Below are 24,955 nucleotides of genomic sequence, written 5' to 3'. Positions count from 1 at the left end.
TGCACCATGCTTGGTTTGTAGCCACTCTATGCCTCCTGTGGTGTCATGTTTCTGACGCTCTTGGTTGGACACTGATTGAGCAAGTAGGCAATACATGCAACTACCTCTACCGAGAAGCTCTTTGGCAGGCCTTTTTCTTTGAGCATGGTTCTTGTCATGTCAAGGATGGTGTGATTCTTTCGTTCCGCAATGCATTTCTATTGTGGTGTGTAGGCTGTAGTGTGTTGCTGCTTGATGACTTGTTCCTTCTAAAAATCTCAAAATGCATTTGAGGTGTACTCTCCACCTCTGTCAAATCTAAGTACTTTAATTTCGTGGCCACTTTCAACTTCAACACGAGCTTTGAAAATTTTAAAGATAGTGAAAGCGAAAGATTTTTCTTTGATGCAATACACTCAAAGTCTTCTGTTGAAATCATCAATCAAGGTAATAAAGTATTTATTACCTCCAAGAGAGGGTGTTTCAAGTGGTCTACAAATATCAGTGTGAACCAACTAAAGTAGTTCCTTTGCTCTTATGAACACTCCACTTGGGAAGGAGTTCCTTTGCTGCTTGCCGAGTGTGCATACCTCACACACATGTTCTGGAGCTTCAATAGGCGACAAGCCATGCACCATGCTTAATGAGGATAAGAATTAAGGCCACTAAAATGGAGATACCCAAAGTGAAGATGCCATCTCCATGAATCATTCTTCACGAGTCTATAGAGGCACTTCTTAGCCTTTGTGTTTATATGGAGCGGAAACATGCGATTCTTCGCCATTTGGACTTGAGCCACAAGTCTCCTGTGAGCATCTCTTATAGAGAGAGAATAGTTCTCCATGTGTATGACATACCCCTTCTTAAGGAGTTGGCCGATACTGAGGATGTTATTTTTTATGTTTGATATGTAATACACATTAGAGATGTAATTTGGCTCACCATTCTTTTAATAGATTTTAACTTTTCCTTTACCTATCACAGGTATTTTTGATGAGTCGCCAAAACTCACATTGCCACAAACTTCTTCTCCGAGTTTCAAGAACAGTTCTTTGTTACCACTCATGTGGTTGCTTGCACCAGTGTCGAGATACCACACATCTGGCCGTTCACATGCCTTTTCTTGTGCGAGGAGTGTGAAGTCTTCTTGTTCATGGTATGATGCTTCAGCATAGTTGGATCGTTCATCTTAATCCACTTTGCTCCAACACTCAGAGGCATAGTGGCCGAATTTCTTGCAATTGTGGCATTAAACGTTCTTTGTGTTTCCATGATCACGTATGAACCGGCCTTTATCATTTCCTCTTCCACGAAAATTGGTAAACTTTTGTTAATTTTGTTGATGGCATGAATGATATCCACGCCCTCTGCCTCTTCCACGATTTCTAGTGCCACGGCCCCTCGTTGTGTATGGCTATTCTTTTGTTCATTTAGAGTCAACTTAGACTTTAAGGCATGTTCAAGCATTGAACTAGCATTCTTTTACATTTGTTGCTCATGCACTTACAACGATCTCATTAGTTCTTTAATGGATAGTTTTTCCAAGTTCTTTGATTCTTCAATAACCACAATCACATGCTTAAATTTGGTTGATCAAAGCACTTTTGCAATCACACGTATATCTTCAATCTTTTCATCATTTCTTTTCAAGTTGTTAACAATGACAAGCAATCTTGAAAAATAATCAGAAATGGTATCACCTTCCTTCATGTGTGTGGTCTCAAGTTTGACCCTAAGGGTTTGGAGACAAACCCTTTTTACACGATCAACTTCTTTGAAAAAGGTGCTAAGAGTCTCCCATGCTTGCTTGCTTGACATCGCTTCGGCGATTCTTTCAAAGGTGGATTCGTTCAACCCTTGATAGACAAAAAATAGGGCCTTCTTGTCCTTCTTTCTTTGTTCTTTGAGGTTGGTCTTTTGCTCAGTAGTGTAGGCGGCTTCTTGCTCCGTAGTGGACTCTTCATACCAGTCAGTGATGATCTCTCATATGTCTTGTGACCTAAACAGTGCCTTTATTTGACTACACATATTTTCATAGTTGTCTTTTGACAAATTAAGAATCTGTTGCTGGATTGCAGAGGCCATTTAACCAAAGGCTCTGATACCATTTAGTTGGTACAGGGGGCCTTACATGTTCACTCCCAAGTATAGGGTTGTGATGTAGTAATAAACTCGGTAAGACCGAGGTCGAATCCACAGGATTGAAACTTGTACGTGATCTGGAACTAACTAGATCTAGAACTAGCAAAAGATGTAATCTCAATCAAATAGAATTTAATGAATAATGGTGGAATAATTATCGAAAACTTAAGGAATTTAGAGGAAGGAAACTAGGGATTCAGAGGATCCACTTGTAGAGATCAGGGAGATCTTATGCCTGCATCAAGAATTATTGAATTTAAACTGAACTTACTTGATCTGGTTTTCAAGAGATGAAGGTATATGAATTAGAATGGATTCCATCATCTAACCATGCCCAGGAGACAAAGCAAACAACAAGATTAAACTAATTACCAACCAATCAATAGTGCATGAAAGTTAGCAAGGGTACTGTCATCCGACCATGCCCATGAGACGATGGTGAACAACAGGGCTTCCTGACGTCATAAACATAAAAAGAAAGGAACATGCTCAAAGCTATCTCAGACCCATTGTAATTTCAGTCACAATAGACCATTAAAAACTATAAACATCCCTTAATAATTAAACCATAATCAAGTTTAATTCACAATTAAATAATTAAATCAACAAATCGAGTCTCCCATCTCAATACAAGCTTCACCTCTTAGCCCTAGCTAAGAGGATTAGCCCGTCATGATGTGGCTACCTTTAAACAAAAATAAAGAAAAAAAACCTTTTCCTTTCTATCTCTTTCCCTGCTCCACGTCCAGCTCCAAACTGTGCTCAACGTCCAGCCCAAAGCCTCCTCTTTTTGCTCACGTTCCCTACCTCCACGGCTGCCCACGCTAAGCTTTTCTTTCCCCCACGGTCCCCTTTTCTTTTCTCTTTTTCTTTCTTTTATAAGCCAATAGGACGTCCGTTTGGAGAGAGCCAAAACTCCCCACATACGCTGCTGAGTTGGAACCGTCCTTTCTTCGCAGTCCGATTCATGATAGAAATAGAATTCTTACGCTGATGTTCCGGTGGGGCCCATTCTTGAATTCAAACAAGAGATCCACTCCGTTCACCAGATTCTCCTCGAAAAATTGACCAGAGATGGTCAGTTTTGGATCAGATTCAGCATGACCCATGAAAGAGATCAACTGCAACAGTTGTAAGACAGTCCGTTTGTGATCATTGAAACCAGCACCTGCGCATGTATGAGTGCGTAAAGACAACATGGGCTTGGCTAAAGCGAGCCCCTCTGTATGATGGGCGGTTAAGATCAGACATCTGATCATCGCCAGTGGGCCAGGACGATCCGGAACGTCCGGTTTTCATGGACGCAGCAATCTGCGCCAACTCCTTGCGCTGATAATTTGGTGGGGCCCATGGTCGGACTTTCCAGAGAAATCCACCCCGTACATCAGTTTCTCCTCGAAAAACCGTTCGGAGATGGATAGTTTTGAATTTCTTCTGACGTGGCCCACTTGATTTTCTATTTTACCGTCCGTCCTCCGTTTGAATGGTTGAAATCCGCTTCATGCTATCTTCTATAATTCCTCCACCTAGGAGAGGGTCAAGCCACCCCTCTAGGACACATTGGACGGTCCAGATCATGAAAAAGGATGATGGATGGGGCTCACTGTCAAAACCCAATCACAAGCACGTACGTCACTGGACGTTTTTTCACTATTTGCATGTTTTGTACAAAAAATTGGTGGGGCCCACTTATGATGACATTCTTGGAGATCCACTCCCTCCATCAGCTCCTGTACATAGTGTTAGCCCATGGCTTCCAGTTTAAAGTAGATCTGACTTCAGGGTGGGCCACACGCTTAACCAATGTATGGACAACATTCACCGTTAAAAAAACAATGGGCTTCACGTAAGCCATGCATGGCACATCTATTTACAGATTTGCCATTCTGTTTTGTTATATCTTCTGCCATCAGTATCTCTTGATTGCACCATTTAAAAGAAGTGAAATTTGACAAATATCCACCGTTTTTCGTGCTCTTTCCATCAGTTCAGTTTGGGTCCAGATCTCCCAAGGATGTCCAAGATGCTTTCTTAATGGTTATTATCCTCTGATCTCTCTGTTGGGCCACTTCCACAAGGATCTAATGGCTGAAATTTGACGTGTACGGTTAATTTATGGTCCTTAGGCCATGTATGAAGTTTCAAGCCGAGTGGATGGTGAAAACCCTGTGATCTTACATTCTGACTAACTTTCGGGCCACTTGAACTTCGATTTCTCAATTTTCTCGAATCTGGCGTGTATAAGCAAACCCGTGTTCAAATCAAACAAAAAAGGAATCAAATGTATTCCAAACACAGAGAACACACGAATTTTACGAGAAAAATCCTGCGAGAAAAAATCACGACATAAAGCGATAAACAATCTACTATGAAAGCAATATACAAGAGAAAGATCACTTACAATGACGATGTTGGTACAGGGGGCCTTACACACGTTGGCTTTATCTATTCCTTAGATTTGAACTCAACAGACACGTGAAAAGAAAAATGAGAAGAGAAACTTTGTTACTTTACTGTTGCTTTCAAACTTATTGACTTGATCACAAACGGACTATAAGAGCTCCCTTATGTAGACATTTTTCACCAAGGTGAAAAGACAAAAATACCCTTTTAAATTACACTATAGGGGCATGATATTAACTGCTGTAACAAACACTAAAAAAATATTAACAGATTCTTCATTTCAAAGTATCTGAAATTGAACAGTCATATGGAGGAATGCATCTGGTTGCTAGAAGTTTCCTCTAACAATTACTCTCCTTGAGAATCCAACAGACAATGGGGTAGATGCACCGGATTGGTTTGGAATTCCAATGGACGAGAACCCCATTTGAATCTTTCAAAAATCCTAATTTTTCCTCTCTAAAATCCCTAGAAACGTCTTAAAATCCCTTAATCCTGATTACACCTGATATATATAGTGTTGCAACTGAAATAGGAAAAAAATTGTGCACTTATGCAGAACCGCGCGCACCATCGATTGATCAACATCAATTGAGCTCCCTTCGATCGATTGATCATGCACTAGTTCAAGTGATCAAATTGTGACAAAAACATCTAGAGAGTTGAAGGTATTTTTTCAATATTATTGATTAATCAACTCGATGGTTTGATTGATCGAATATGGTCCAAACTATCCATTGAGAAATCTGTCTAATTCCGAGAGGTCCTATCGATCGAGCAAGGCTGTCAATCAATCGATACCCCTATTTCTGCACATATTAAAGACATCCATTCAATAATCTCCACCATGGATTCAATCTTCAAGTTCCATTACTCCACCATGTTATCATCATCTCTAATCACCTTTCACCATAGCTTCATTGTCGTTTCTCGTGCACACTCTGTGTTCATAAAGACTTTACCAAACACTTGTATAAATCTTCTCTAGAGTCACTATGCCTTAATCTTCTCTATTATAACCACCTTCGTAGGCATGTTGGCTGGATTAACGCTTGTATGGATCTTCTCTAGAGTCAGTATGCCTTCCTCAAGCACCTGTCGGATAAAATAATAACAAATATCAATATGTTTAGTACGAGAATGGTAAACTGAGTTCTTTGCCAAATTAATCGTGCTTTTGTTATCACAATTAAGCGGCACGGGATCCTACTGAAGCCTGAGCTGATTTATCATTCCTCTCAACCAAACACCTTCTTTGAATGCCTCTGTCACCATCATATACTCATCTTCAATCATGGAAAGAACCACCACAGACTGAAGCTTTGACATCCAACTGATCGCACCACCCGCTAGAATAAACGACTAGCCGTAAGTCAACCTTCTGTTATCTACATTTCATGCGTAATCGGCATCTAAATAACCTACCAATTTGTCCTCTGACTTTTCAAATGTTAAGACGTAGTCTACTGTACCTCAAATATACCGAAGTAGACATTTCACTACTTCCTAATGTTGTTTGTTGGGGTTACTCATGTATCTGCTCACAACACCCACTGAATGTGAAATATCTGGTCTCATAGAGACCATAACATATATCAAACTGCCAACAATACTTGAAGAGGGCACACAAGAAATTGCTTGCTTTTCTTCATCTGCAGTAGGGCATTGCTTTGAAGAAAGCATAAAGTGAGGGCGTGCCAATCAGTTTGGCCTTATCCATACTAAACCAATACCTTCTCAAGGTATTCTTCTTATGACAATCATAGCCCACTCTCTCTGTCTCTGTGAATATATGTACTGAAAATCTTCTTTATAGCCCTCATATCTTTCATTTTAAATGTCCCTGGCAATTAAGTCTCCAACGTATTGATCTTATACATGCCATGGCTAGCAATACGCATGTCATCTACGTATAAAACTAATATAATAAACTATCTATTACTAAGCGTCTTATAATAAACACAATAATCATATTCATTTTTGGTAACTCGCTAACCAATCATGAAAGTATCAAACCTTTCAGGTCGTACAATGATCTCCTTAACCTGAAAATTTTATTATTTGCCTTTTGTATTTTGAACCCTTTAGTTGCTTTATATAAATATGCGCTTCCAACTTCTCATGTAAGAAAATAATCATCACATACATTTGTTCCAATTACTTGTATTAGGCAACCGACATCAATATAAATTTGATAAACACCTGCTTGACCATAAGCGTAAAAATTTTGCTGAAGTTGACACCCTCCTTCCATGCATACTCTTTTGTAATCAATCTCACCATGTATCTATCTTGTTTTTTCTTATAAATCTACTTACGGTCAATTGTTTTACACCCCACTAGAAGCTCCACCAGCTCGCATATCTCATTTTTATACATAGAGTTCATCTCTTCATACATGACTATCATCCACTTATCAGTATTAGAGTCATTTAATGCTTCATGTAAGGTAGACGGATACGGATTCTCCTCATCTGTAATAAGGGCGAATGCAACATTCGAGTCATCTTTGTATTTGGCTGGTAATCTACGATCTCTTGGTATATTTTTTCTGAGAGGTGACTGCTCCACTTGATCCTATACCTCTATCTGCATCTCAAGCTCTGCCTATTTATCAAAATTTTCAATCTCGATATCAATAATCATTGATTTTTTCAGTTTCATGTATTCGTCTTTATGGAATAAGGAATGTTCATCTAGAATAGGAATGTTCATCAAACTTGACATCTTAGTTAATTATGATTTTCTGAGTGACCAGTTTATACAACATATATCATTTTACTCCATCCCATAGCCTACAAAAGTATACTTTTTCACCCTTTGATCTAGTTTATCTCTCTTTACTGATGGTACATGAGAGTAAGCATCACAACTAAATACACGCAATCGTAAATAGTTTACATCATGACCACTCCATACTTCTTCTAAGATCTTATAGTCTATCATCATAAATGGGGACCAATTCACAAGATAACTAGTTGTGTTAATATCCTTAGTCCATAATTCATTGCCTAATCCAGTATTACTAAATATGCTTCAGGCGCTCTCCAGAAGAGTCTGATTCATCCATTCCGCCACACTATTCTGGTCATATATGCCTCACTATATTATGCATTATAATCCCCCCATCTTTGCAAAAATAATTTAATTCATTTGAAGTGAATTCACCTCCATCATTTTGTCCTTAAAACTTTCAGTTTCTACTATGTTTGCTTCTCAACCATCGCCTTCCACACTTTAAATGTGACAAATACGTTGGATTTATTTTTTAGAAAATAAATCCATACCTTCATGGAGTAGTCATCTATGAATGAGATGAAAATTGATGACCTCCCAGCAGAAATGACGGGCGATGGGCAACAGGCGACAGGCCCCATACATCTAAACACATGTACTCCGGTACACCCTTACATATATGTTTTTCAATCTTAAAAGTTAACCATTATTATTTACCATATATACAATGCTCGTATATATTAAAATCAACGCATTTAAATACATGAATCAAAGAACGATCAGAAAGTACCTTCATACCTCGCTCATTCATGTGACCTAAATGCACATGCCACAAACATGCCAACACAAACTCTGCTACAGATATTGCAACTCCACTTGATGCGGTATTCCCGATCAAATTCTAAAGGTTACTGCTTCATTGTGCTTCCATTACTACGAGTTTCTCTTTAAAAACTTTTAGGACTCAATCAAAACCTACAAACTTGCACCCAAATGCCTCTAATGCCCCAAGAGAGATCAAATTCCTCCTAAGGTTAAGAATGTATCTCACATCCTTCATGATATGCTCTATACCATTAAACATCTTGATGTGCACCGAACTGATTTCAACAACCTTATAGGCATTGTAATTGCCCATAAATACATGTCCTCCATCACACTCATTGTAGCTGGTGAACCAATCTCGCTAAAAAGTCATGTGGTATGAGGCCCCCTATGCAAAACACATTCGTTGCTTAGACACCTGGGTTTGGATGCGGTCATCACCACCATCAACTTCCTCACTAGATTCCATTGCGTTGGCTTCCTTCGACATATTATCATATTTCTCTCCCTTTTAAGTTTTAGGATTTCAACAATTTTTCTTCACGTATCCTGTTATCCTACAATTTTAGCACTTCATCTTACCATTCCCTTTCGATTTGGATCTCAATCGAGAATTACCCATCTCCTGTTCAGAGTTTCTTTCCCTGGCTACCAATACATCCATAGAGGTACCTTCACCATTGTTCTTTTTTCTTTCCTCAATTGTTTCTCATGAAGGGCTGATATGACAATGTCCACGTATATAGTATTCCTACTATGGATCAGAGTGTCTACGAAATTCTCATAAGATACAGACAGTTGCCCAAGAATTTCTTCATATACAAACTATCAAGTTTCGTTCAAACCCCCATGGTGGTCTTTTGATACAAGACATTATAAAGAACATTATCAAACAAGCATAATTGGATCGAGGTCATGGCTCTTTCATCTAGATCATCACACTCTCCATCAGTCATAGTCACAGGACACTTCACCTTACCAAGGAGAGTGTATTACAATCCTTGTTGAACTAAAAGGTCCCTTATCTTCACCTTTTATAGTTTAAAATTATTTCTTCCGGTGAACTTCTCCATTTCATACTCCGCATTAGATCCATTAGAAGACATGTTTTCAAATTTGAAACTTGAAACCCCAACGTTAGCTCTGATGCTACTTGTTAGGAATAGTATGGAAGTAAACCCAAGTTCAAATCAAACAAAAATGAAATCAAACGTATTGCAAGCACATAGAGAACATATGAATATTGGTGAAAAACTCTCATGGGAAAAAACCACGGCACAAAGCGACTAATAACCTACTATAAAAGCAACATACAAGAGATAGATCACTTACAATAACGAGAACCCCCTTCAAATCTCCCAAAAACCTTAACTTCTCCTCTCTAGAACCCTTAGGAACATCTTAAGATCCCTTAATCTTGATTACACCCAATATATATATATATATATAGTTGCAAACGAAATAAGAAACAAATCGTGCACTTATACAAAACCGTGTGCACCATCAATCGACATCGATCGAGCAAGCACCAATACGTGAGATTGAACTGTGCCAAAAATTTTCAAAGAGTTAAATGTATTTTTTGAATATTATCGATCAATCGACCCGATGGTTCGATCGACCAAACATGGTCTAAACTATCTAGCGAGCAATCTGTCTAATTCCAATGAGGTCTTGATCAAGCAAGGCTATCAATCGATCGATGCCCCTGTTTTTTCACAAATTAAAGACATCCATTCAACAGATCCAAATCTCAAGTGGTTCATACTATAGGAAACATTAGTGATTGAAAGCTCTAATTATACAAAACAGTGGTAATTAAATACTCTATTATTAAAAGCTTCCTAGGGCCCACCGTAATGTTTATTTGCCATCCAACTTGTTGATAAAGTCACATTATTGAATGAAGGTTTAAAAAAAAAACAAAACAAAAACAAAAAAACAAAACAAATGTCAACTTGATACAAAACTTGTATGCTCCATTAATGGTCAATCACTGCTGGTTCCAATGGTATGGTCCGCCCGAGAAATGGATTTCCTTCATTTTTGGGGCCATGCCCTAAAATGATATGGAAAAAGAGATGGATGGTATGGATATAAAATATGTGCATCAAGGTGGGCCCCATGGTAAGGGCCACAACTAATCCGCTCCCCACATTTTGTGTCCCATGAACATTGTCATAATTTGATAAAAATAAATTTTTTTTTTAAAAAAAATAAATACCTAAGTTCATTATAGTCAATTTTATTTTATTTTCAATTTTTTCAAAAGAAATCTAAAGCTGGAATTCCATATCTGGGTGATATGAATAAGAGCATTGAGTTAGTTTATCTTGAAAACAATACTAATAATAAACAGCCAAGTAAGCCTACCCCAACGAACTGCGTCCATAGTATTAAGCTGTTGTTTACAAATATAAGCCCAATTTACTCAAACTAATCTAGCAAATTAGATAATCACTGATAACCGTTGGGAAAAATGGGCCATTCTCAATAACGGTAATTATATAACATAATAATAACCATTATTTTACATCCATCACTTATTTTATATATAACGACTTTCCTGTTTGCGACGAACAGAGAATTCCCATATGTGCACCGAATTTGTACATGTGGGCCCATTGTTATTCCCATCATAGATGGACCATGCCCAAAAAATCTCCCAATTTGGACGGCCCTGATGATCTTTTCTCTGTTGATTGTGAGCCATCAGTCCATTGTCACATAACAGCTGGGAGCCATCCGATCAATGGCCTGAATAAACAAACATTGGCCCAAGTAGGGCTGCTATTCGGGTTCAGGTCGACCCGAACCTAATTGACCCAACGTTGGTCCTCGGGTTGGGTTCGGGTTCAAAAGTGTCAATCTAATTTGAATTCAGGTTAGGTTTTGTGTAAACCTATTCGGGGTCACGTAAGATTGGGTTAGGAATAATCACATGTATCTGGGTCAGGTTGGGTTCTCAGCCTAACCCTATGAGCCCGTCCTTACTTTGGGCTGGGCCCGTGGGGTGGGCATGGCTCTAATATCTGACCTGCTTTATGAAGACCATGCCAGGCTCAGGCCTTCGTTCTCAAGTGTTGGGTCAAGTTCAGAAGTAGCCTAGCCTGGCCCAAGACCAGCCCATTGCCACCCTTGTGGCTGGGTTGGGCCACATACAAAGGACTTTGGGTTGGGTTGGGTTTGGGTTTGCACCTCAAGTTAGAGCTGAGCACGGGACGACTTGACTCGGCAAACTCAACTCATCTAATTCGATCCGAACCGAGTGGGTGAGTCGATTCGAATTGAGTTGACTTCGTCCAACCCAAACTCAAACCGAGTCAAGTTCGAGTCACCCAATAACTCGACTGGAATCGACCCAAAATCCAACTTGGTACTGACTCAACTCTATCTGAAACTCAACTTGTACATATATTTATTAAATTAAAAAAAAAAAAAAAAACTTAGATATGACATTTCAGATATGAGATGCCGTGTAGCTGATGGAAAGGCTGCAATTCTGCCAAGTGAATCTAGGCTTTAAGTAGTGATTTCAGCCCATGATTACCCACTGCACCCGACTCAACTCGGTGCCAACTCGACCCGACTCAATACTTGTGACTGGGTCGGACTCCATCCAGATTAGTCCAGACCAGACCCGGACTCAGATCGGGTCAGACATGCTGGACTCGGTACCGAGTCGGTTCAAGTTTGGGTCAGGCCTATTTGAAAACCGGATCGAGTTGGGTCAGCCCTAACTCTACCTCAAGTTGAAATTCTGGTCAGGTCAAGCTACAGCAGGTTGAGTCTACTTGTGATGGGGGGGTCAACCCGACCTAACCGACCTGAATTGCACCTCTAGCTCGAAATGTACAAACTCAGTGCACGATAGAGAAGTCCCCTTTTCATTGAATAGGCATTTTTGCTGCATAACACAACAGGACGCTTTCGTAGAACCGTGTCCCTAGTCCCTATCATGGTTTTAAGACTCCAATGACTACCATGCAACTTGTCCGAGTCGACTCGGACTCTGTCAGACCCAATCCAGTTCGATACCACGAGTCACCACCGACTCGAAACTGGACTGAGTTGGGAAATTTTTGAGTGAAGAAATTGGAAGAAAAAAAATGAATTTTCATTTATTGATGTACTATGGTATTCCTGTAAAGCTACAACGTTGAGCGGTGTGCATATACATTCAGTAATCCCAAACCCTAATATGCAGGCCATTTGGTGCTTCAACTCTTGGAAATTTCAGTAACTTGTCTCCTCCAACCTCTTCCCATCTGCAATGTCAACATGTACAAACCCATATAAGCTTAGATCTAGAAAACTAATGCAGCACTGTTTTTTTTTTTTTTTAAGGAACACATGTGGACCACCCAACAGTATTCTGTACCTTATACCTTTTTTTTAGAAAGGTACACATGTGACCACCCTACAGTATTTTCTACCTTATATCTTTTTTTTAGAAAGGTACACATGTGGACCACCCTACAGTATTTTGTACCTTATACCTTGTACTACTTTAACTATGCAATAAGGTATTCCGTAATGGTAATGGTGGCCATAACGGTCATCACTGTTACCTTTACCAACTGGTTGTAACGGCTATTATGCCCCAGTAACAGCCGGTACAGTCTCTTTTTATTGAAAAAAAAAAAAAACAAACTGAAAAACCTATATCAGACCTGTAATAGACCACTGTTAAGGGGCCGTTATGGCCTTTATGGAGGGCATAACAAGTTGTTACATGGCCTATAATGGCCTTTACAGATCATTTTTTCCATAATGGCTGTTACGGCCGTTACGATCTTGTAATGTGTAATAGTTGTCATCGTTACTTTTACGTAATAGCCTTTACAGCCCCGTAACGGCCGTTATGGCACACCATGCTATGTACTGTTCATACGGTTTGAAAACTTGCTTATTTGACTTGAAACATATCTGACTTAAATTGACTCAGCAAGATTTCGAGCCGAGTAGCTGGAGACTCGATACTGGGCTTGACTTGCTCTAGACTCAAAGAGATTTGTCAGGACAATTCGATGGCTTGATCAACGTGTGACCCAAACCGAGTTACTTCCTGGGTGGAGTTCTAATTGAAAATAAAGGTGGGGAGTGGGAACCACAACCAAAGGAAGAAATGCACTTAATCAATGATGTATGTGTACTTGTTTACATGAGTTACCTTTAATACTTAATTAACTATTTTAAATATCTATTTAATTCTCAATATTTTCACTCTACAGTTATTAAATATCAAGTCTGGTTGAGCCATTGAGTCGAGTCATCAAGTTTTTGGGTGTTTGAACTATGCTAAGCCCCTTCTTCAGCTAGAGCTTTTGCACACGTGTGCTCATGGCACACGTCTGAGATCCAATCCATCTATTATAGGGTGCCACTACACTGAGATTCATTGGTCCAAGAATCAGGTCAGTCATCAGATGGGCCACAATTTACAAAACAAACATACAGCTGTGAGAAACTCAGCCATGGTTTTCTAACCCGTCAACCTATTTCCCACACCTCTTTTCAATTTGGATACTGCACCATCTGCCTCGATGGCATATGTTGTGGCAGAAAGTTCGTTTTTCGCTGGCCATCTTTGTTTTGTACACTAGACAAATATGTGGACTGAAATAGCCTAATTTCGGACAGTATATTCAAGAAGTGCAATCCAGTGGTACTGGTACCACCATTAGCTTACAGTGGTACTGGGTAGATGTGGGGCCCACACATGGTATATGTATCACATCCAATGCATCCGCTGCATGCGTTACCTCCACAGCCTGAAAATCAGCTGGATCGAAACAGTGCGGGGAAAAAGGTAGGAGAGGACGCCCACCCTTGATTCTCACCATGGAACAACCTGATTTTTGTCTTGACCATTCATTTAAGGCACATGAATGGATTGGACAGCATGGATCCCATATACACAATATCATGGACCTCCCTCCCAACTTAGACCCTTTTCCGTGGTCCAGCCAAGTTTCCATTTGGGCTGGTTGTTAGGACCTGAGGGAAACCTGAGACCATGAATCTTATGGACGGGTTGGATGTCACGAATACATCATGTTGGCCCCACTTATTCCCAGTAAATCTGAAGCTTATGTTAGTACAGTTACCACCTGATCCCACCCAAATATTTAAATGGTGTGTCACCCACCTGAAGGAAAGCTCTGATTTCACACACGTGTGACATATTGGAATGGGCTTAGCAAACTCTTGAAAGTTATAACAAGGTCTAACACAAATCCAAATGAGCAGAACACCAAAGAAATATACAGAAGATTGGTGTATAGTTGTATCGAACCTGTATCGCGTCACAAAGTAGTGAAGGAATGTCGTAATTTCCACTATCCCCAACTCCTTCCCCGGACACAGTCGGCTTCCTCCTCCGAACATCAAGAAATACTGCTGACTCTCCAAGCTCTTATCCTGCATTTTGATGATATTGTGATTTTCAATCAGTTAAGAAAAACCAACAAATGAATTTCAGTAAATGATAATATATTGTGTGAGTTTGTTCTGCTTTAATGTTTTAGTAGCATTGTAGTAACAATTACATGATGAGTGATGCGGGTGGTTTTGTCGTGTAGGATCGTTACCGCTTTTGCTAAAACATGGTAAGCTCATCTTGGAGTCAAGGCCAGATTCAATGCACGTTTTTATAATAAGATCACCATGTAAATTAATGCGGGGCCCACCATGATGAATTAAAGACGTCCAATCTGTCCATCATGTGAGCCCTGTAGTGTTCTTCTTGATGCCCACAAATCCGGCTGATCTAAAACTCAGGTATGGAACAACATGTAAATTCATGCCTGGCTAACTTGAGTATTGGAATGGCCTGATTATTTGGACCATCTTTTGAATGGATTTGATGGTTTGTATGAAACGGGTGAGCCCCACATACGATTTGGAAGGTTTTTATTGGTGGGTGTTCCCATCCAAACCGTTTCCCATCGTGTGGACTACTTGAGATCTAGATTGGCTGCGTAGATGGGGGATGACCTGAAATTCAACCTGATTGGAAGATCCTAACTGTTTGATCTGTGGCCTACAAATAGACAGTTAAGAAAATAAAAAATATACAAATTGTCGATCATCCAATCTGGAGGATTTTTGGGGTTACCCAGTTCCCAGCTAAGTACAGTCTACAATGATAACCGTCTTCAATAGTGCTGGAAAAACTTGGGAATGCCAGACATTTCTGTGCGAGATTCCAGTCGTCTTGTATAAATGATGCCTGAAATTCATGAACGAAATGAATGCTTGCTTACCAGCCATCTCCATGGATTGAAGGTTAGAGGTTCCGGATAAAGAAATGGATCGTAGTTAATCTCCCTCGTATAAACATAGATTTTCCACCCTTTTGGAATCACATATCCTGAAAAGCAATGTTGAAGTCAGCATCAATACTCTGCTACTGATTTTAGCCGATAAGGGAAAAAAAAAAAAAAACTTCTATGGCAGATGCTTCATTGTATTTCATGGAGTGCGGCATACTAGCAGAAAACATGTACAGTGATTAGAAGGTGATATGATGGGCCACCAAGGGAATGGGCTATATGCCAAAAAGTCGTTCTTGGGCAAAAACTATTAGTCAATCATCCTTTCATTCATGCTACTGATCGGATTGACACCACAATAATGGTCACTTGATTGCTGGTATATGACTAATGAAATCAACAGACATGCGTCAAATGTAAAATGGAGATGTTTTGATACACATGGAAATCCATGAAGTGTGATGTACCCGTTGTATTCCTTGATAAGATGTATGCGGATATTTGAATCTACATCAATTTCTTAAAATTTGAGGATCAAACACATTGTTTTGGCTTTTATTTCTTATTTTATGTTAGCAATTTCAAATCAGTTTCGCAAAATAGTAAATACCATTCGGCGTGAGGTTGGATGGTTCCACAATGTTGCAAAATGTTGATTTTACACACACACACACACACGACAGTGTTTGAAAAACACCTTTTTCATGGTTTTGGGAATAGTCCCACATTGGAAAAGGAGAAGGAATTTTTGTGGTTTATATGAGGAGTGTGGAGAATTATAATACTTACCCACATGGTCCAAAGGAGAATGGAACTTGCGTGTTCCAGTGCGCGCACTCGGGCACGGGTTTGGTCTCGGTGCAAGGGCGTGGGCATGTGAGGCAGTGTGGCCTATAGAGGCGCTAGTGGCGCACTTTCCACTTCGCTCGGGTCGCTCCCTTTGCGAACCGGAGCGAGCCGCGGTGTGACTAGGTGGCTAAGGTGAGTGGCTGGTTGGAAGGGAGACTAGAGGACTGAAAGAGATGTCCTCCAATATATATAGAGAAGCTGAATATGGCTGTTGTAGCAGAAGCGTAACTGTTGTGCCATTAGTGCAGAAACCACGCTGTAATTGCTGCATGACTAGCCCAACAGCTAGAAAACAGCTAGCTACTATCTCACAACAGTCAGCATGCAGCAGTGGTTATGGCTCATGCACAACAATTAGAAAACGGCCATAAAACGGCTAGTTTTCTCCAACGGCTAGAAAACGGTCATGGGATTTATTTCCCTGGACCATAACCCCCAGCCACCACAACCTATATAAACAGGGCCTGGATGGGTTTCCAAACCATCTCTCAACCCACTCCAGCAGACCCATACGAACTGAGACAGTCACTCCTCTCCTATACTCCAGCAAGACAGCAAGATAGCAAGGTTGAACCATTGCTTGAAGAACAAACCAGCGGTGTGGTCTAGAATGGAACTGACCAGTGCAGTGGTCTAAATCACAAATTTTATTCTCTTCTCTTTTCTTTTTTGGGATTTTTCTTTTATTGTAATTCTTCCAGACTGTGTGTAACAGAGTTCCATTAGTGGGCCTTCGTGTTTGCTAAATGCAGACCCACATCAGGCTCGTCGTATCCTAGAAGTGGTTTGCCTGTAACCTATCAGCATACTCAAATTCACTTGAGTAGGGGCAAATAACGCTTTAAGGACAGCGTCCTAGACGTGCTTCAGCCTGTCCTTATTTCAGATCTTGGATTTTTCGGATTCCATATTTATAGAAAAAATATTAGTCTATAAATTTATCAACACACAATTCATAGTTTATTTCGAGAAAAAAGACGGATAAACAGATAATCTTGGAATCCTGAACCCACCTTTCATTTCCATTTCTTCGGTAGTTTTCCTCAACACCCCATTGACAATTGTAGCTATTCTCATGGTCTCCAAGATCACCTACAACAAGAACAGAACAACCTTAGTTTCTTTTAGTAAGGATTTCAAACATGCAGACATTGCTATTCATCAACTGAATGATTAGACCGGCCTGATTTTCTTGCCATGGGTACAAGCAGGACCACATGCTAATAATGGCTCTTGGTAGGAAAGTAGGATTTGAAATCATACAACTGGAACTGAGTGGAAAAATTGTCCAATGATCGGCATTGGTCATCAGATGGACCCCACTCTTTCTGAATGGGCCATGGTCTAAAAATCTTACAATGAGCAGTCCCAGCTTTCTGCTCAATGCAACTTTTTTCTCATTGAATGTTGAACCCCAGAGATATTCTATATTACTGCCTATTTACAAGTCATTGAGTGATTGGGTGAGGTCGTCCCGGATGAGATTCCTAGATTATCTAGTGGGGCCTACCAGATGAATGGTTTGGATCGCTGCACTCTCACGCCATACCAAATTTTTATGGGAGCATTTGGGTGGTAGATTGACCAGAGCACGGGTTAGATACAGGGCTGCAACTTTGGTTCAGGTCAAACCGAACCGACCCATGAGTTCAGGTCAGATTAGATGGGGTTGCCAAGGTCCTCGGATCGGTTCAAGTTGGAAAACACCAACCTGATTTGAAATGAAGTTGGGTTCTGGTTGAGATCAGATTGGGAATAATCATATGTATTTGGATCAGGTTGGGTCCAGTATACAGGAATTCAGGTTGAGTTTGCATTAGTCACCTCGGGTTGGAATCCAGGTCAGATTGGAGGTCAGGTGAGGTCAGGCTCGGGCAGATCCTCAACCCGACCTGACCCACCTGAGTTGCACCCAAGCTAGATTTCTCCTTTATGTCCTGTTCTTCCGGAGAAGAAGCCCAGATTCAATGCAAACAGGCGTTCAATTCAATTGCTTACCGCACGAGTGAAGCTCATGGATTTGTAGTCGTTCCAGTCAATTGCCTCCTCAGGTGCCTTGCCTTTTCTGATCTCCAAATGTTCTTTCTGTAAAACAAAGTCCAGTGTCAGAAACATCAGCAAAGAACGAAACAAAAAATGACTGTTTTGAATTACAATGGTGATTGGATGAACTATCAAACAGAATTGCAATCACTAGTCCAATGAAGTGTAAAAACAAACAGTAATTTCCTTTGTTAGCATTCTTGTCCAGACCCATATTGCAGTTGTGTTACTTTCGGGTTTGGACTTGAAACAAACACAGTAACTCAAGGGCTACATCCTCGTTATAAATACCACGAAACATCATTTTCACAATTCAGTTCGCTTGTGCATCCAAACACCGACCAAGTACTTTCATACCCTCAGTTCTTCGAGCGCGCTTGGGTGATCATGGAGATACTTGACAGTCATCATTGAAGTCGTCGAAACAGTCTCATAGCCTGAATATAGAAGTGTAATGATTAGATCAATGATCTCTTCATCGGTGAGTGTGTATCTTGAGCTGTCATCAATTTTCAGTAAGGTATCGAGCATGTCATTTTGGGTACATCGAAGAGCTCTTCTTTCTTCTATGATTTCTCTCAAAATGCTTGTGATTTTCTTTCTTGCCTGCATGAAAAAATAAATAAATAAAAACTCTATCATGATCTGCACCAGCTTTGAATTTTGACTGATTCATCACTTGCAGGCATTCGTGAAACTTGGGAAATGTACAGTTTGTTGTGTGTATGATCGGTTCATGTGGCATTCATGGTTTGGCAATCCAGACCATTGATAAGAGAAGAAGGACCTCTTAGTGGATTTGGGATGATTTTGGCCTATTTTCTGTTGAACATCGGCCGTTGCTATACATATTCCTATTTCTTTGTATTTGTATTTTTCACTCTTCGAGAGGTTAGGATCTTCTGATCTTGCATATATTTTCTTGGGACACGGCCATCATAACACCTAGGCCACTGAACTATGGGCCATGCATGTATGGACTCAGTAAATCATGTGTTTGCTGAGAATCGGGACTCTAGAATTCCTCATTAACGGATTGGCGATGCATACTGACAACATAACATATAGGAACATTCTATATTATGTGATAGATATCATACTTAGGGAGCATTTGGTTGCACCCAATATCTTGATATTTCATGATAAGGTGCAACCAAACGCACCATTAGACAACATTTTGAACCATGAAAATCTGGCAGAATTTGAGAACTGAGAATAATATACCTTGAATGCACAGCGGTAATTTGTGCCTGGAAGGTTGATGGGCAATGACAGAGTTCCTAATACCAGTTTATAGAATTCCGGGGTGAAGGCTTCGGATATTGAACTGGATTTGATACCAATCTGTTTCAGTGATGAGAGCAGCGCCATCTGAACAAATGAACAAGTATTGTAAATTCCAGGAATTTTCTTTTCCTTCATGGTTTTGAATTTAGAGAAATTATAGATCCTGAGCCTATAACTTCGTACATGTCAGGCCCATGGTTCGGCAGTTCAGATGTTGATCTGATGAGTGATGATGCCCCTAAGGCCCTGTTTGGTTGCCACTTAAAAATGAGTTCATCTCATTAACAGTAATTATGTATTAGATTATTTTTAATCCTTACCAAAATCTCTAATAAATTATTAATGGTAACTAAAATTAGATGTAATAATTCTTAAGTGGCAACCAAACAGGACCTAAATATTCAATCTTTGGATTATGTACTCTTTGACTGTGGATTGTTCATGTAATATTGTAGGCCACCGGTCAGACAGGATCAGGGCTGCAACTTGGGTCCAGGTCGAACCAAACCCGATTGACACAACCCACATTCAGGTTAGGTTTGAGTCAGGTTTTCAAAGCCGGCTAGGTTCAGGTTGAGAAAATTCTAGTCAGCTTAGGTCCAGTTGGGAATAATCACATGTATTTGGGTCAGGTGGCATTGGGTTGGGTCAGATTGGATAGACCATAAAGGATTCAGGTTGGGTTCAGGTTTGGCACTTTGGGTTGGAATTCGGGTCGGGTCCTCTTGAGCTTGAGTCGGGTTTGGTTTGAGATGTTTGACCATCAACCCAACCTGATCCGCCCAAGTTGCACGCCTAGTTATGATCTTCCAATCGGGGCAATCTTTTGGGCATCCACCATCAAGGATGTGTGGATCAGATCGAAGGTATGGATCACCAAACAATGGGGTCCCACACCTCAGCTAATGCCGCAATCTGACTCTTTGCTTCTTTTCACAGGTCTTGATTCTCTTGAAGAATCCACTGACCTCTTTGGTTTTTTCTTGGATGTTGATGATTTGGCCGCCCCAGTTGCTAAGGTGAGAGCGCATAAATCCATCGATCTTTGGAAGAAGTTGATCTCTAATCATGGTAGGGGAGATGAGAGTAAGCATAGCCCCTCTCATGGTTTTGTGAAGGGAGCCATGAACAGCAGCTATGTTGCATTTTCCTAAGATATCTAACATAGACTGCGGGTAGCCTGGAACAAGGCCTTTCCCTTCATTCATGAGAATGTATCTGTTCAGCTCCGGGTCCATAGAAACGACAGTGGGGCAGCCCAAGATGTGGGACTTGAACAAATTCCCATATCTGTAAATAAGAAAAAGAAAAAAAAAAAATCCTAGATCAATGGAAGTTGTAGAAAAATAAAATAATGTGCAATGAGCATCATTTAAAATACAGAAAATACAAAATGCAGTGCGACGACTATGGCTCGGAATATTATCCGGTATGAGAAACGCAGTCTTTGATATAGTACATCTCCTGCGAGCATCGCTGACACAGCATTAAATCAGTCAAAATGTACACTGATACAGATGATTCGTTGTTACAGTCAATTCTCTCTTCTTCTTCTTCTTTTTTCTTTTTTGGAAAGATAATGAGGCTAAAAAGACAAAAACATCAAAAGAAAATTGCAATGGCAGCTCCTTGATTCCCATCAAACTAGCCCAAAACCCACAAAGGCACTTAGGCCCATAGCTCAAATGACAACCTTCCTCTAAACTTTTTGGAGCAGATCTGCAGTTTGAAAGATCAGAGGTTTTAAATGGTAATTGAAGGCTTGAAACAGCAAATCCCCAATAAAACTGTTTACTATTAGCAAAAAATCTAATTAGATGTGGTTTAGTGAACAGTTTAGGATTAGTGAAAATTCAACATTATGGATTTCTCAATTAAATGAAACACATATATGCTTAAAGGAAAAGGACCCAACTAGCTAAACCCCCAAAAGAAAAACTGTTTATTATTAGCAAAAAAAGGTTTATCAAACGATTTAGGATTAGCAAATTTCAAAATCTATATGGATTTGTCAATTAAATGAAACATATATGAAAAAAAAAAAAAAAAAACCTTGTATAAGATGAGATAAAAAAGCTAAACTCCAATAGAACTTTTTTACCATTAGAACAAAGCTAATTAGAGGCGGTTTGTCGAACGATTTAAGATTAAAGAAAATTCAACATCTATCTGGATTTCTCAATTAAATGAAACATATACATAAAGGAAAAGGACCCACCCTGTATAAGATGAGATATGAATTGTAATGTGAGGATTTTCAAGCACAGAATCTAGAAAAACCAGGTTCTATGAAAGAAGGAAAATACCCTGTTTTCTTTGATTGAAAACAAGGCCAAAGCATCTATCTGTTCAAAAGAGAAAAGCCAAAAAAATAAAAAAATAAAAGCAGTACAGCATCCAGTACTTTCATAGCAACACAGAATAAAAGGGGAAAAGGAAAACTCCTTTTACCAGTCTTTCATCTCTTGGGAAATGGAGCTCAAAAACAATCTTTTAAAACAAGACAAACCACTTTGTAGTAATAAGAATCCAATCTAGAAAACATCACTACAAAACCAGAAAAATCCACCTCTAAACTGCAAAAGCTTCATGTCTCATGGCAGATAACCAATCTTCCAAAAATTCTCAAACCAGAAGAAAACAAAAATTCCATTTCTTGCTAAAATAGATTGGATGATTCTTCAAAAAATCAAATGCCGCCCAAACCGAGCGATATGCATCTCTGTGGATGTATGTAACAACAAAGAGAAACAGAAGCTATACATGCATGACATAGAACTACTACTTTTTTATAGTCATTCTTAACGATGGAAACCATGTGTATAACAACTCAAAAACCCACCACTCCAAAACACCTGGTTCCACATGTATGCATATCTATATGTATGTATGTATGTTTAAACAAAATTAAACTCACCTTGCTCCCTTGATTCCATACATATACACACATGCATATATGTATATCTGTATATACATAAGATGTATGTATATGTATGTATGCATGTACACAATCATCATTTCCAAAGCTGAAAACCATGTAGAGAACACCAAAAACCATTTTAAAACAACAAACTCACCTCTCTCACCTTTCATCTTAAAAACCCACCATTCCAAATCTCACCTTCCTTTCTTCTTCCATACAAACACACATGTATGCATGTGAATGGCATATATGTATGTACTCATCCACACATCATTTCCAAAGCTGAAACCATGTACACAGCAACAAAGACCACTTCAAAAAACCAAACCCATCTCTTTTACCATCTCAACTCAAAAACCCATCACCCCAAATCTCACCTTCTTCTTTGTGTCTACACAAACACACATGTATACATGTATATGTATGTATGTGTACAAAAATCACTTCAGAGGTTACAACCCATGTGTACAGAAACAAAAATCACATCTCTTAGCATCTCAACTCAATAATTTTAAAAAAAAAAAAAATGGAAGTGAAAAAAAAAAAATGCTAAAAAAGGAAAAAGAAAAAAGAAAAAAAGAAAAAAAGCTGACCTTGCTCTTTGGTTTTTCATGAAGCTTGGGCCTTGCTTCAAGAACTCTGTAGTTTCACCAAAAACTGGCCAGCCCATAGTCCCCGGAGGCAGACCCTTCTTCCTGTACCTCACCTCATTCCACCTGAGGAGGCCAGTGCATACACACAGACCCAAAACCACTCCCAAAACCACTACCAAGACCACCATTTTTGCTTGCTGCTCTCAACAAGCTATCAACCCACCTCAGGAAAAAATAAATGAAATGGGTTGCACCAGTTCTGCTCAGGTAAGCTGTATATATAGGCCTGTACATGGAAAAGCCAACCCACCCCCTGAAATGGCTCTCTGAAATAGTAAAACTAATAAACCCAAGTAACCCAATTTAATCAGAGAGAGAGAGAGAGAGAGAGAGAGAGAGAGAGAGAGAGTTGTGGGCCCCAGTGTAGGTGGGCCATAGCTCAGGCACTGATCATGGAAGGCCCACCAACCGAAGATGATAGCTGATACAACCGTCTTGTGTGATCTGTCGGCTGTGGAACACTGTGGGGCCCACTACTGGAACAGATATGATTGCACACGTGACTGCCACATGGTGGATTGGTGCAGAGAGTATGGTCCACCATCCATTGCCAGACTTTTATGTACTTCTGAGATTTTACTCTTTCAGTAAATGCTTGCATTTATCCAAGCCCACCCACATTTCACCCATGAGAAAGACCCATACTCTGCCATAGTACGATAGATGTTACACCTGCACTTATAAATTACATTATTTGCATCGCGATAACTAAAATTAAATTGTTCATATCATGGGTCCTACTTCAGATTATGCACCATGAAATTTTGCTTATTTGATCATCTAAAGGTGGTGAACATTACTTGAACGGCTAAAAATAAAAGAAAATATGCAATGGTTCATAAATAGGAGGCTCTGATGTATTGAGATGCCTTTAATTTGAATAGAAGAAGGGTATGTTGATGCCATCGATCACTCGATCCCATTGAGCATCTATGGATCCCACAATAGAACACTCACAATATAGAGAGAATCTCCGTTTATTTTTTGTGCTCGCTGAACAGGTTTTTTTTTCATGCTCACTGAACAGTTTTTTGGCATTATCCAATTCCATTGAAGATGGTTTTCATCCTATTGACATGCTTCGATAGTCCTTGATTATATCAAGGGTCTTGTCGGCATTACGTGCAACCTTGTGGAAGTATATATTTTATTTCCTAATTTGATTTTAAAACTATATAAGTAGATGTCATTGTTCTAAGGTGTTATTGGACAAAGATAGGATTTTATAAAGTAATTTTGAGGTTTTTCGTATTGGTAAGCTCGTCCATCTCTTGTAAATTTGATTTTATAATGGATTCCATGACATTTTATGCTGTAGTTTTTTCTCGTGAGGGTTTTTCTACATAAAATTGTGTGTTCTCTATGTGCTTTGTCTTGTTTAATTTTCTTTTATTTGATTCGAATTCGGTTTTGCTTCTGCGATCCCCCCACAAGCGGTATTAGAGTTAACGTTAGGATTTGAGTTTGAATATGAAACCTATTGTTGAAGGGATCAAACATAACGTTCGAGACGGAGAAGTTCATCAATAGGAATAACTTTGAACTATGAAATGCAAAGACGAGAGGCCTTCTAATTCAATAAAGATTGCAATATGCTCTCCTTGTTAAGGCGGAGCGTCCTGCATCTATAAGCAATAAGGAGTGGAATAAACTTGATGAGAAGGCTACTACCTCGATCCAATTGTGTCTACTGGATAATGTTTTTTATAATGTCCTGCATCGAAAGACTACCATAGGGGTATGGACGAAACTTGATAGTTTGTACATGAAGAAATCCGTAGGCAATCATCTGTATCTTTAGAAACATTTATACAATCTTAAGATCATGAAAGGGTCTG

At 39.6% G+C, this 24,955-nt stretch overlaps 1 protein-coding gene across 1 annotated transcript; it reads right to left on the bottom strand.

Moving 5' to 3' along the window:
• Positions 1–12,180: 12,180 nt before the first annotated feature.
• On the bottom strand, positions 12,181–23,385 carry LOC131219410 (cytochrome P450 85A-like). Its single transcript, XM_058214529.1, has 9 exons — positions 23,058–23,385; positions 20,510–20,831; positions 19,479–19,625; positions 18,612–18,860; positions 18,210–18,296; positions 17,225–17,303; positions 15,354–15,460; positions 14,384–14,508; positions 12,181–12,353 (listed from the first exon to the last, which is right to left on the bottom strand). The coding sequence occupies exons 1-9, from the start codon at positions 23,243–23,245 to the stop codon at positions 12,266–12,268; spliced, it is 1,392 nt and encodes a 463-aa protein (XP_058070512.1). The 5' UTR covers positions 23,246–23,385; the 3' UTR covers positions 12,181–12,265.
• Positions 23,386–24,955: the final 1,570 nt, after the last annotated feature.

Source organism: Magnolia sinica, chromosome 11, assembly GCF_029962835.1.
Source record: "Magnolia sinica isolate HGM2019 chromosome 11, MsV1, whole genome shotgun sequence".
NCBI lineage: Eukaryota > Viridiplantae > Streptophyta > Magnoliopsida > Magnoliales > Magnoliaceae > Magnolia > Magnolia sinica.
This window is presented reverse-complemented; position numbering and strand designations above follow the sequence as displayed.